Source organism: Artibeus jamaicensis, unplaced genomic scaffold (assembly GCF_021234435.1).
Source record: "Artibeus jamaicensis isolate MK-2021 breed Jamaican fruit bat unplaced genomic scaffold, CSHL_Jam_final contig_777, whole genome shotgun sequence".
Taxonomy (NCBI): domain Eukaryota; kingdom Metazoa; phylum Chordata; class Mammalia; order Chiroptera; family Phyllostomidae; genus Artibeus; species Artibeus jamaicensis.
In genome coordinates this window covers 2,335,165-2,350,314 of record NW_026521966.1, presented here as the reverse complement: position 1 = coordinate 2,350,314, position 15,150 = coordinate 2,335,165, and the positions used below count along the sequence as shown (strand labels likewise).

General features: G+C 36.9%; 1 protein-coding gene across 1 annotated transcript in view; it reads right to left on the bottom strand.

Annotated features, from left to right (window-relative positions):
* UBE2G1 (ubiquitin conjugating enzyme E2 G1) overlaps positions 1 to 15,150 on the bottom strand; it is a 115,933-nt gene that overhangs the window by 27,993 nt on the left and 72,790 nt on the right. Inside the window, exon 2 of the mRNA XM_037133033.2 lies at positions 5,889 to 5,991. Within this exon, the coding sequence (XP_036988928.1) occupies positions 5,889 to 5,991 (103 nt within the window). The remainder of the gene's footprint in view (positions 1 to 5,888; positions 5,992 to 15,150) is intronic.

Genomic DNA, 15,150 nt, shown 5'->3' with positions numbered 1-15,150 from the left:
ACTTTAGGATAATAAGATTATCCTAAAACATTTATAGCACACAATTTTTACTCTGTCTGCAATGCCCTCACCTGTTCTGAACCAACTATACTGTCCCTTATAGTTTCTCTCCTGTAGGTGGACTCCGTGTTTCCTTTACCTGTGGAAACCCTGTTTTTTTAAGAGTCTTGCTCAGTAGTCCCAAGTCATGAACAGCTACATTAATTAGCAAAGAAGAACTCAAAAGACCCACAGGATACAAAACATTTTAGACTAAATATTAAAATGTCACATGTTCACTGTTTTTCAAATATACAAAGATGCTACTGGAATGAGCGAACTGAAAGTTTATTTAAAAACATCAATAAATTAAACATATCTTCCATTATATGTTGCCTTCATCACAGATACTAAGTTTAATTATTAGCACGATATTTTTTTAAAAGTATACAAGCAGGAGCTTCCCATTTGAAAAGGCTGAGAAACCTAGGCCTAAGGTCTAGTTCAAGTTTCTTCCATGAGACTTCCCTTACTGTTTTTGATTAAATTATAAAAGCTTGTAAGAATCAGAGATCCTACCATTCTGTTTTTTCAAATCCTATCTTTCTGCTATATTTACTTTATTTAAATGATAAATTCCATGCTGCCACTTGAAATTTTTCAACATTGTTCTTTTATACGTATTCCTCTTGATACTTGTCTCTTGTTCGTTTTACCTGCCACATTCCACAATTTATCCAATACAATCATAAGACACCTGACTGCTTCCAACTTTTTTTGCTATCAAAAGCAATACAATGAATACTCCAAACACTTCCTAGGCATAGAGTTTTTAACCTTGAAATGAAACTGCTAAAACAATGTTTAAGTAATTGTTCAAAGTCACACAACTAACAAAAATGGTAGAGTCAGGGAGCTACACAAAGATAGTCCCCAAAGCCCACGTTCTTAAGCACTAAATGATAAATGACGTAGTATTGCCAAATGAATTTCTAAGCAATATGTGCACAAGGTTCATTCCCTCCAAAATTTCATCACAGGGTATATGGCTTATGCTTCTAAGTCTTAAACAAAACTACAAAATAATTTCTTTGATCAGAAAACTTCGCTAGCCAACTCTTCATTTTCTATATCCTCTCAAGGAAAGGCAATACTACAAAACACATATAATCTTACAATTCTCCAAATTTTTTACACCACTGCTTTGTGGTAAGAAACAAAACAGCACACAACTTGAACAGACTAGCCATTAATGATGAACGAAAAAGAGAGTAAGGGATAAAAGAAGTTGTGTGCCATTCACCATTCACTGGTACAAATTCACAAACATTTACTTACTCGGTGCTATCTGGATCTCTGGATCTCTGAGACTTTCTTTAAAAACCTACTGCCACTCCTACCTGAATTTTTTATTTCTGTAAACATGGGTGGCTGTGCACACTCCTTGACAATCAGTTGTCTGAAAACAGCAGGTGTATCACACCAGTTTCAGAATGTCTTTCACAGAAAGCCTCAAGAATCAATTCATAACAGCACTAGAAAGATTAATAGAGAAGAAAAAACTCAAAACTGAGGTGGAACAGGGGCTCAGAGGAGGGTAGCAAGAAAGGGCAAATGGGGACATCTACAACAGTGTCGACAGTAAAAGAAAAAAAATTCAAGACTGTGTAAAGATAAATATAAGGGCTAAATTAATACTCATAGTGTCTATCAGTCTCAAATAAAGTAATGAACTTAAAAATATACCAGTTGATAAACTAAAGGGGGGAATGGTGGGGGAGGGGGTGTGCAGGGTAGAGGGGAATGAAGGGGGGAATAGAACAACTGTAATGGCATAATCAATAAAATATATAAAAAAATAAAAATATATATATACCAATTGATTACACAGACTGTAAAGAGTGTACACTGCCCTCTAGTGACTACATGAAGGCTAATATTGTCACCACTAACTAATCACACCAGCTTCTAAAAAACTTAAGTACGTACACATGCTTTAATTATTACCTAAATTATCTAATTATTAAATGGTGAATTAATCACTCAGGCCTGGGTACCATCTAAGCCCACATTAACTTACTTTCAACCCCATACTCCCGTTCACCCCCATTATCAGCCTGCTTCTCTCCCTAGGCAGTTGTTTACATTCGAGTTCTGTGTACTCACTCCTAACAGCACTCCTCAAACCACTGCTGGGCCCCTTCCCCTTCCCTCCACCGAAATAACTACAGGAACACCAGTAATTTCCTTATTGTTAAATCAGCAGACACTTAAAATATTTAAATTTTGATACTTGACTCTTCATAGCATTTTAAAAAGCCTCCTCCTACAAAAACCTTTCCTCTCCTTATACCTTCTTGGCTAACTCCTTCTGCCCTTCTCAGGATCCTGCCCTAGGCCCATATGCTCTCTATTCCCGAAGCAAAGGCTGGTGACTTCCCTCCTTCAAGCACCATGGGGTAGCCCCCCAACTCCGAATCCATTTTTTATGTTATAGACAAAGAAATTTTTTTAAAAACTATTGTTAAAAACACATATTTGATGTAAAATTTCTCAATGGCTGTGCTTTGTCTTTGGGACAAAAGGTAACTTCAAACTCTTTCACAGTGTTTTGTAAATGTCAACCAGCCCTGAACACCCTACCCAATCTCATTTATTCAAATTTTTTATACTCACTTCACTCAGATGCCATACCCTTGTGTTCCAACCCTTTTTTCCAGGCCCTATGTACACAGTTCTCCCTATGAACTACTTAACCCCTAGTTTCCCTTCCACTTACCCCACCACTCACTGTCATTGCCAGAATATCTGTCTAAATTAATTCCTACCTTGTTGTTGACAGTCTAAAATCTCTCCCACCCCAGAATAATTAATCTAAACCAGATGTGGATAATCTCATTCATTTTGCCAGTTGCTGGGTAAGGAATGAGCAAGTCACTCAATTCTGACAAATGAGACAAGAAGCAAAGTCTGCTAAGAAAATCGCCTTCTCTTTTTCCTTTGGGTGATATTCTGAAATGCTCAAAATTGCTATTGACCATTTTGTGTCAGGACAACATATTTAAAGTATTCTAAGGCAGTTAAAATCAAATTTCTTTTGCTTGTAGCCAAAACGCCTAATAACTAATATGCATTTAGTTACTAACTCTTCAGTTCCTATTTTAGACATCTGTTTCCTCTGGAAAAAGTTCCCTGACACATTCAAAATCTGCCATCTTCCCAATGACTCCTCATAGTATGCCATGTCCATCTTCATCATAGCTGTCATCAAAGTGTATTAAATGACTATGCAATGATATGATTTGTCAACTAGAGAATAATTTCTTTGGGAGCAGTAACTATAACATGCTCCCATCATCTAGCATAAGAATGCTCAAAAAATATTTGAGGCCCTGGCTGGCGTAGCTCAGTGGATTGAGCGAGGGCCTGCGAACCAAACAACCGCGGTTCGATTCCCAGTCAGGGCACATGCCTGGGTTGCAGGCCAGTTCCCAGCAGGGGACACACAAGAGGCAACCATACATTAATGTTTCTCTCCCTCTCTCCTTTTCATCCCCTCTAAGGATAAATAAATTTTAAAAATTTAAAAAATATTTGAGAACTAAATGAATGAGTGGTGTAAATGCCAGTATAATGCTTCATTTTTGCAATCATTGTAAGTAGAGCATTGCCTATACTCAACAAATCTTAAGCTCTTTTTTGAGGGCTTTAAAAACTATTTTATAACTTCCAGCACATGAATTAGAAAAGATCATTCATAAAAAGAACTCAGATCCAGGTAGTTTTAGATGACCATTACAGTGTCTGTCAACTGCATTACAGCCTCACTACTCACAGGGTGTTCAAAATACCAATGGCAATGAGGTTTAAGGATAGCACAGGTGCTGCCGTGCTCTCATCAGAAAGAGACAGTGCAGACGGGGCTGCCAACTGTCTCATCAGTAGGTCCACACTCCAAAGGAGCTGTCACAAATCTTCTGCTATTCACATCTCCTATCAAAGAGCATGCACTTTTTAAATGTACACTAAGGCCAGGAATTGGTTTTTACTGATGGAAATAATGGTATGTTAATTAGTAAAATGAGTATTAAAAAGTGGTTTTCTTTGGTGAAGCTGAAGGTACACAAAACATATGGACCAGCTAATAATATTTGGATACCTGTGCCACCATTGCATGAAAAAAGTGTAAGAATTCTGTGAGGTCTTTAGAGATGGAGCTCAAGCCTAGATGCCTAACCGATCTTCTGTATAGACAACATCGGTTTAGAAAAATTTCTATTATCTCATATCAACTGTAAGAGTAACAAGATTCTATCAGGGCAATATTGCTGTGTTTCCCCTGAGTAAACCTTCACGCAATGTGTTTTGATTGCAAAACCTAGAAGAACAGGCCTGAACTCAAACCAGGTTACGTGTATAGTTTTGTGTACAAAATTTAGTTAAAAAATCAGCTTGCAAATAATAAGATTGTGGGGAAGTACTTCTAGAATAGTTTTCAATGGCTACTGTTACCTACAAAATTAACATAGTGGTTATTTTAACAAGTTATTTTAGTTTGCAACAACTACAATGCAAATATACCATTGGGAAATATTACTAACAAAAATTTTGAGTGGCAATACATATGAAAAAACATAACTTTTTTCAGACTATAGAAAACCCAAAAATCCATACTACAACTCAACTCTGCATGTCATATACCACTCTATTCTGGTAGAGAAGTAGCTCTGAGTTATCTTTTCCATCATGTATTTTATGGGGTGAAAAGGAGTTACCATCTTAGAACACCTAAAATGAAACTACTTGGCCCTCAGGAAGAAATGTCTGATGCATCCAGACCCTTCCTGCTTAGTCCCAGGAAGGCCCACGGCTGAGTGAGGAAGTGCAGTCCCCAAGAAACTCAGATCCAAATCTGCCCCTACTCTCCCTCAGTTGTATGGCTTTGAGAAGGTTGCTGCATTTTCTTTCAATACCTCAATTTCTATAAAAATTATGGAACTTGTACCAGCCATGATATAAGGCAGTAATAATCCCTCTTACAGAACATTAAGTATTAGTAAATTTAAGTTATTCTGTAAGTACCTGGAGCAGAAAATAAGACTCTGGTCTTTGAATCTAGAAATGTATTACATAAAATACTTGAGAAATTCCATATCTCTTTTTCTATTGCTCTTTGATACTGCTACATTCTGTTGTCTCTCTTCACATCAGTTAATAATATTAATAAAAATAACTAACTTTAACAGACACTTTTATAAACTGGGAAAAGATGATCTTGAGTTCACGTTAGGGTGAGAACACCTTGGTTCTAACCTGTATTCTGTGGGGACCTAACAGAGAACCACTAAAACGATGATCCTGAAAGTTCTTTCCAGCCTGCTTAGGACACTGATGCGTACACCATGCTCTGTATGAAATCTCCCAGACTGACAGTGTGTTTTAATTAAGGTGACGAAATGTGAAGAATGATAAAGCCTTCCCTTTAAAATTATCATGTTCCCTTTCAAGAAAAGGTACAGAAAACACAAGGAAAGGGAAGAAAAAACATTTCAATAAAGGATTTTCTTCTTCCCTATCCTGACAAAACTAATTTCTGGAATACAAGTAAAAAAATGTATTATTTATATATAACCTCACTTTATAGATAGCTCTTCTATAATAAGTTTATCCCAGGTATTGAGAAGAACTGAATTCCTGAAACTTATATACTGAAGAAAGCAACAGGATATAGACATTAGAGTTTTAAGCAGGACACAAAAATCCCGAGACATGATCATTCCATAAAACTGATACTAAACATAGCCATTCCACCTGCTTTAAAAAAATAATTTCACTTCAGTTTGCCAGAATACTTTACATTTTAATTAATTAAAAGAGCTCCACTTTGATGTCAGTTTCACTGTACTTACTAAAGTGTATCTGGAGGACCAATAATAAGGACTTCCCATCGGTAGAGATCATTGTCATCTATTAAACCTGCTGAAAAGCCTTCCACTGGATTTTTGTTGAGCTCTGTGGAGAAAGAAAAATTTAATCAAAACTTTAAAATTAAGGCCCATAATTTTTATCCAAAAAAACCCCACAAAACTTGAATATACACCTTATTAATTCTAAACTATTAAATGGATATACCTGGATCCATTAGGAAAATGCTACCTGATGACCAAAGCATTTCCAACTTTTCCCCCAGAAACTCTCCTTCTGAGAGAAATTAAACCAGTCCTTCAAGCAATTCTGATGCTGTGATCTTTTGGGTGCACTTTCAGAAATACCAACAGAGTGCCTAATACCTTTTCATTGGAATGTACTGAGCTTAACCAACCTTCATTTATACTTGTATCTGTATGTCTATTTGACAACTCCTTTGTAACCTTGGGGATACGCACCTACAACTGATGTTCATGTGTGGCCCATCAGACTCTGAGCACGGACAGAACAGAGAGGCTCCATGTGTCCTGCCTATGTGTGTTGACCCCTCTGCCAGCCACAGCTTTCATCACACAGGAGCAGTTTAAGATTAATACCTGGAGCCTATAATCATAAGATTTTTCTGTTCCAAAGAGAGTGGCTCTGGCATGAATGGAGAATGATGGAGGCTGGGGACAAGAACAGAGGCAAAGGACTAGTGAGGCTGGGAGACATCGGCCAACAGGGGACCTTAGAAGGACAAGTGAGGAGTGCAAAGTCTAAACAGTTCTTGGAGACACTGAGCTTACTACAGTAGTGATGACCTACTGATCATGGGCATTAAGTAAGGAATTTTTTAAACAGCTTTAACAAGGTATAATGTGCATTCTGTGAATGACACATACTTAAATTATATCATTTAATGCATACTGATGTATGCAGACAGTGTGAAGCTATCACCACAATCATGATAGTGTATAAGTATGTATATATATCACCAACTGGGAAGCTCAGACACAGAGCACTGACTGGCTGGCTGAAACTGAGTAGCAGAAACAAAGCCCATGCAAAGGAGACCGGCCCAGAAAGAACTTGCTGGGAGCCCGAACAGGTCTGTAATTCTCATAATTCCTGCCACCCTCTTCAAGAATCTCAGTCTAATAATAAAGGTATCATAATAATAAAAGTAAATATACAACTCAAAGTGCAATAAAACACTGAACAAAGTGTGTTGATAACTGAGAAAAAGATATTACTTTTTTTTTTGAGGAATCAGAGGTGGTGTTATTTCAACTAAAATTTAATACCCCAAAATGTCAGTGAAACACAGAGAAAGCCAAAAGTGAGTTTTCTATTTAAATATGAATGGCTTCTTTTCTCAAAATTTAAGGGGAGATTTTTAAAGTCTAACATTTTTGCCTAACAGAAAAAAGTAGACTTTTATAAATAGTTTTAAGTCAGTACTATTATTTCATGAAACAAGAAATGCATTTTTACTTTTAAATAGCTATCATAAAACATAAGAAGATACTGAAAATGCAAATACAAAAATTACATTTTATTCTTATTTTGTTGTGCATGTAAACACTCACTGAGTGCTGACTATTGAGGGAGAAGCTGAAAGCCCCACTCACACTGCCAACTGAGGGGCAGGGTAGAGCACAGACCACTGCAAAACAGGCAGTTATTTTCCACAGTTATCTTCTTTCCCGTCTTTTTCTAGATAAACACAGTACACTTCTCCAACACTGACTACAAGAGTCTTGTGGAACATTCTGTAATTTACCAGTATCTAGAAATCACCTACTTGTTGCATGTTCCACAAGTTTAGTGGAGTTTTATATATGTATGTGGGTGTACTCTGAAATTATCAATAGCATACATGGTCAAAAATTACCCTGGAAAATTTCCCTACATTTCCCAGCACAGGTGTCCAACTTTTTCAGCATCTCTGGACTACACTGGAAGAAGAGTTGTCTTGGGCTACACATTAAATACACCAAATTTAGGAAAACAAAAAAAATCTCAATGTTTTAAAAAAGTAAATAGACAATTTTGTGCTGGGCCACATTCATAGCCATCCTGGGCCTCATGTGGCCCATGGGGCAGCAGTTAGACACCCCTGAGAAGTATATCATTCCTTCTCATTTCTATCAGTACATCATTAAGTTCTTGTAATCTTTTGTACATTCTCGTTATGCTTTTCTTCCATTGAAATAATTGAGTCCACTGCTTGTTTCAAGTAAGTAACACATAAGCAATGTTGAAGAATGTCCAATATCTCATGGCCTTCTGTCATGGCCTTTGCTCAGTCCTCATAGGTCTGCATCCATATAAATATTCAACAGGTTTAATCTACCCATAGTTGCAGACCATTACCACACCTTCATGAATGCTTCCTTCAAAGTCCAATTCAAGTAACACCTTCCTTGCTGAGGCCTTCCCTAAGTAATTTACCAAATAATCTTTTGACCTCTGAATTCCTAATAATTATACTTATTCTAGTCTGCACTATATCACCTGGCACTTAACTATCAGCTTCTGATTTCCACAATGTGTAGCAAATGCTCCAACATTAGTACAGGAATTTGGAGGGGACATTATGATCATGAACAGACAGAAAGGGTTTCTAAAAAGAAAAGAGACATCTAAACAAGACAAAGGATTTGGGTGGGGGGAGGTGCTCAAGCTAGAGAAGCATAGAAAAACTTGAAAAATGGACATCAGTATATGGCTAGACCAATTGGGGGTGGTTAAGATGAAACTAGACAGAAGAATTAGACAGAAAAGAGTCTTTGCAGGCCACGTAAGTTTACGCTTTATCCAGAGGGCTATGATGATGAGTTTCTCTTTTGTTGTTTTTAAAACAATAAGGTAACCTCATCAGATTTACAGTATCAAAAACCAACTTTGTAGTATCTTTAAGATGACACAGAATAAGGCCATGGTAATGACAAAGAAAACAAAAAGGAAGTTAATAAAGTAATCCCAGAAAGTGTACCTTTAGTATATGGTAGTGGGAATAATAATGAAAAACAGTGATATTTAGGAGATAGAATAATCAACCAAGCTTGGTGACATGGAGGTTAAAATCACACACAATTCCTCAAAAAGTTAAAACACAGAGTTCCAATATACCCTAGAAATTCCACTCCTAAGTATATACTCAAGAGAAATGAAAACAGCTGTCCACATAGGAAGTTGCACGCGAGTGTTTATGTAGCAGTGCTGATCATAATAGTAAAAAGGTGGACACAACCCAAATATCCATCAACAAATGAATTCATAAACAAATTATGGTATATACATACAATGGAATGTTATCGGCCATAAAAAGTAAGTTCTGATACATTTACAACTTATACAAAGCTCAAAAAAACAGGCTAAGTGAAAGCAACCAGACGCTAAGGTCACATATTGTATGACTCCTTTGATATAGTCAGAAAAGGCAACTACAGATACAGAAAGCTGAGCGAGATCACCAATGGATGGGTGAGGGGGAAACGGAATGTGCCTACTTAACAGGTATGGGTTTTTTTAATAGGATGATGAAAAAGTTTTGAAACTACAGAGAGATGGTGGTTGCACATTGCGAATACACTACATACCAATGAAATACATATTTTAAAATGGCTACTTGTCTCAGTTAAACACCTCTGAGTTTGTGTTATAGATTAAGCTTTTCCTCCCCCCACTCCCCTCTTTCTTTCTTTCTTTGAAATTTGTAAAAGGTGTTTCTGGTTGCCAAAGGTGAGACTGCCCTGGCCTCTCTAGACTCAGTTCCCACAAAGAATAATAAGGAGCTTTTCACACTAACCAAAGTTTTATTTTCTGCTAGTTTTAAGTCCAACATTTTAGGTCTTCAAGATTTAGATGTTCTCCAGCCAAGATGGAGGCGTGGGTGGGAAACACTGTGCCTCCTCACACAACCGAATTTGAGGACAACAAAGATTTAGAAACAAAAACTCAACCAGAACAGACAGAAAATTCAACTGTACCAAAGTCCAACGACAACAAACCATTCATCCAGACCGGTAAGAGGGGCAGAGAGGGGTCCCGGCAGGATAAAGCAGTGGTTGGCAGACCAAGATGAGGGGAGGAAACGAGCAAACCCAGTAAGGAGCACAAGGTGGCCGGTAGACCGCAGACACACTATTTGCGCACAGATAAACCAGGCAAAAAAAACAGGCAGTGAGACAGACTCTGCAACCCAGGGCCCCAGCAACGGGAAATAAAGCCTAAAAGCACCAATTGAAAAAACTTGTGGGGTTTGAGGTGTCAGGAGAAACTCCCAGCCTCATGGGAGAATTTGTTGGAGAGACCCACAGGGTCCTAGAATGTACACAAGGCCACCCACCTGAAAAACAGCACCAGAAGGACCCAATTTGCTTGTGGGAAGCAGCAGAGGGGACCAAAACCTGACAGAGTGGAGCAAGCACCATTATTCCCTCTCTGACCCCGCCCCCACATACAGCATCACAACCCAACCACTGGGTTGCCCCACCTTGGTGAACACCTAAGCCTCCACCCCTCATACATAACAGGCATGACCACAACCTCCACCCCACCACCCCGGCAAAAAATGGCTCAAATGAAAGAATGGATCAAAGCCCCAGAGCCAATACTTCTAAGCGATCAAGAGATAGCCAACCTATCAGATGCACAGTTCAAAAAACTGGTGATCAGGATGCTCACAGAACTGGTTGATTTTACTCGCAAATTAGATGAAAAAATGAAGGCTACACTAAGTGAAATGAAGCAAAATGCTCAGGGAACCAATAGTGATGGAAAGGAAACTGGGACTAAAATCAATGGAGTGAACCAGAAGGAAGAAAGAAACAACCAAACAGAAAAGAATGAAGAAACAATAATTTTAAAAAATGAGCAGAGGCTTAGGAACCTCCAGGACATCTCTAAACATTCCAACATCCAAATGATAGGGGCACCAGAAGGGAAAGAGGAACAGCAACAAGTGGAACACTTATTTGAACAAATAATGAAGGAGAACTTCCCCAATCTGGCAAAGGAAATAGACCTCCAGGAAGTCCAAGAAGCTCAGAGAGTCCCAAAGAAGGTAGACCCAAGGAGGAACACACCAAGGCACATCATAATTACATTAGCCAAGATTAAAATGAAGGAGAGAATCCTAGAAGCAGCAAGAGATAGGGGACAGTCACCTACAAAGGAGTTCCCATCAGACTGTCAGCTGATTTCTCAAAGAGACCTTATAGGCAAAAAGGGGCTGAAAAGAGGTATTCCAAGTCATGAAATCCAAAGACTACAACCAAGATTGCTCTATCCAGCAAAGCTTTCATTTAGAATGGAAGGGAAAATAAGGCACTTCCCAGATAAGGTCAAGTTAAAGGAGTTCATCATCACCAAGCACTTATTACATGAAATGTTAAAGGGACTTATCTAAGAAAAAGAAGATTAAAAATATGAACAGTGAAAGGACAGCAAACTCACAGGTATTAACAAACACACCTAAAACAAAAGCAAACTGACAGCTAGATCAGGAGCAGAGCCACAGAAATGGAGATCACATGGAGAATTAGCAACAGGGAGAGTGGGAGAAGTGGGGAGAAGGTACAGAGAATGAGTAGCATAGACAGTGGGGAGAAAATAGATGGGGGAGGGCAAGAGTAGTGTGGGAAATGTAGAAGCTAAAGAACTTGTGACACATGGACATAAATGAAAGGGGAGACTGGTGGGGGAGGGGTGTGCAGGGTAGAGGGGAAAGAAGGGAGGGAAATGGGACAATTATAATGGCATAATCAATAAAATGTATTTTTAAGAAAGAAAAAAAGATTTAGATATTCTTAAATGGAACATTAAAATTTTGTTTGAGGAACCAAGGTTACTTTGGTTTTATTGTATGGAGTGTGGAGCAAAAGTAGGTTTACAGTTGTTCATGTGGAAAGTAATATAATAATTAATGAACAATAATACAAAAAGAAACTATTTTTGCATGCTTGTAACTGTAAACCTACTTTTGGCCCTACATATCTGCACACACACCATTCTTGTGTAAAAATTTTTTACTTCAAAGACATTTCAAGTGATTAAAGAGAAGTGCTTGTAAAGTAAGTTGAATGGTATGGCATAAATATTTTCAATTACTAATCACAAGACTAAATGTTATCCAACTGCATTAATCAATGAGTTCAATGGTCCTTTGGATAACTCAGAATGACCTAATTTTGTCCCTGCCCCAAATGGAAACAGGTACCTCTATGCTTATACTTGCAGCATTCATTGTGTTTTCCCTTATTTTTAAATTTTTGTGACACACTGAGATGTGCATATTGGAAACTAAGAAAAGTATTTTGCAAGTAATATCTGTAAACCTTTCTGGCAATAAAATTCTTTATATTTATAAATATAAAGAACATAATATTTATATTTATATAAATATATAAGAATATTTATATTTATATTTATAAAGAATATTTATAAATATAAAGAATATAAAATTCTTTATATTTAAATTAAATCTCATAGGAAGAAGGAAATTCAATGAAAATGGCCAAGTAAATAATCTAAGCATTTCTGTTAACCATCGGAAATGTCTCACTTTCTGCCCTTTAATTAAAACCTACATTTCTCTTATCAGTTTTGTATTCTGCATTTGTGCCCTAGTGAATAGTAATGTAGCTGATATACCTACCAAGCTGGTGTCATAACTAGATAGCAAAAGGGAGTAAAACTAAAAGAAGGATATACTGCACTCATGTAACCTGAGTTACGGAGAGACCTTACTGCATATGTACTGTGTGTGTGTGTGTGATAAATAAGGGTGTATGGAACCTGTTTAACCAACAGAAACCTGTTGGAAGCTAAGATTTCTTTTGCCAAGAACAAATTGCCAATGGTCAGGGTTATGGCTCTGGAGACTTTTAAGTAATGACTGAGATGCTAATATGGGCATTGCAGAGGTCAAGACCCTGCATCAATGAGTTACACAATTGTGGCTCTCGCTCTGCAATGGCAGATAATGAAGCACTCAGCAGGGCTGCTATAAATTTTTTGACACTTAACTAATCTGAAAAATAGCTTCAGGCCTTTGTATGGATCACATATACAGAAGGGACAAATTTTTAGTAAAATGACCATTAGGGGAGAAATAGCCCATCATTTTCTTGGATAAATAACAGTTCCTACATATTGGAGAAGAGGGCAATACTTTTCTCACCTTCCCTGTCCCTTGATTTTTCATTTATGAAATGTAGGGAAAGATTTTGCTTTTCAGAATTCCAATCTTTTATAGATTTTATTGCTTTACATTTCTCTAAAGTGACCATTAACATATTAGCTTAGTTTATAAAAATCCTTTAGTATTATCATACAATTTATATGCTTGTTAACATTAGCATCATTAACCTTTCATGTGATGTTCTTAAAGAGGCTGAAGGACACACAACTACTGTAAAAAGAAGGGAGTAAAGTTCATGATTATTTTAATAGTCACTGACAAATGTCTGCTTTTCAAAGCCAGGCTATAATTCTTAAATCAAAGACTGAGGGTAACGAAAGAAAATTGTATCATCTCACTACACCACTTATCTTGAATTCAAGTATTAAAAGTGGCCTCATGGAAAAAAATGCATCAATTCTCCATATAATGAGATAAGCAGAATTAAAAATTTTTTTAATGCCCAGCACTATCACTGACTGTATTGGAATCTGTCTTTGTCTCTCATGTAGTACACATGTAGACAAAATACATTTTATAATTTTTATCTATATATTTAAATAGATAGGATTTCTAAATTATGGCAGATACTATTGAAGTGAAAAAAAAATCAGAAGAGTCCAGGGAGAGATACTGAGTAGTGCTCAAGGTTAACTGATGACTGGTTTGCCTTTAATCTTTGGAGAAAGTCACTAAAATCAGATGATGAAAGCCAAGGGTCTTGAGTCAGTTAGGGCTAAGGTCAGACCTCATCCAAGTGACCTTGAGCACAGTAATACCTTTCTGAGGCTTATTTCCTTTACCTGTAAAATGGTAATGATATCTATCTTCCATGGTTTTTATAAGAATAACCTTGGTCAAGTACATAAAGCATTTAGCAGCAAAGAATTTGATACTCAGTAGCTAAGAGTAGCTATAAATCTTAAGATAAATTTTATTTTTATTTTCTTAAAGTGTGTACTTCATGAAATGAATAAAAAAATATACCCACACTGAATTTCTTGTGTTGAGCTTGTCTAATTATCCAAGTGTAAGTGATTTATTTTGCACAAAATATCTGAAAACTCTTCTTACCTCATGGAACCCAAGATATACCAGAATATTTTGTTAAAGTAAAGGAAAAATTGCATTTTTTACCATCAGATCAAGTTTGGTTATATCTACTTTATCTCTATTTAAGTGATCAAAATCTTAAGAGGTCACATCTACTATTATAAAAACAAATTTTTACATATCCTAAGAACAATTAAGCAAATAAGATGTTAGATATATCCTATCAAATATTAACTAGGTTTTTTCATGTTAAAAGTTCCAGTAAAGATATCAATAAAATATATTTAAAATTATAAAAAGGTACATCCTTCAGTGTAAATCATACCAAAAAGTTCTGAAACTCTGGTTCATTCAAACCCATATTCTAGACTCTATATATGAGTGACAAGCACACAAGACCATTAATAATTAATAAACTAGGTTAAGGGGAAGAAAATCAGGGAAGTTAATTCTGAAGGCCTGGTTTTGATTAAATTTCTTAACAGCATAGGTGTTGGGAAGATGTGCAGGACCACTTTAATTATTAAGCACTTTTACCAACCCCCAAATTTTTTAAATTGAAAAAATTAAACCTAAAACACTTAATTTGAAAGAATACATGCAACCTTTTGTTCATTAGAGTGTTATTTACAATAGCCAAGACCTGGAAGCAACCCAAGTGCCCACTGGTGGATGAGTAGATTCAAAAAAGCTGTGACACCTTTACACAGTGGACTACTACTCAGTCATTAAAAAAAGAAGGAAATATTTCCTTCTGCAATGGTATGAATGGACCTGGAGAACTGGTCCATTAGACTGACAGCTGTCAAAAGGGAAGGGGACTAGAGGATGGGTGGCTGCGTAAAAAGAGGTGAAGGGATTAAGCAACAGACAACAGTATGGTGATTACCAGAGGGAAAGAGGGTGGAGGGAGGTACAAGAGGGTAAAAGCTGATGAAAGGAGACTTTACTTGGGGTGGTGAACACACAATACAAATACAGTACACAGATGATGTATTATAGAATTATATCCCTGAAAC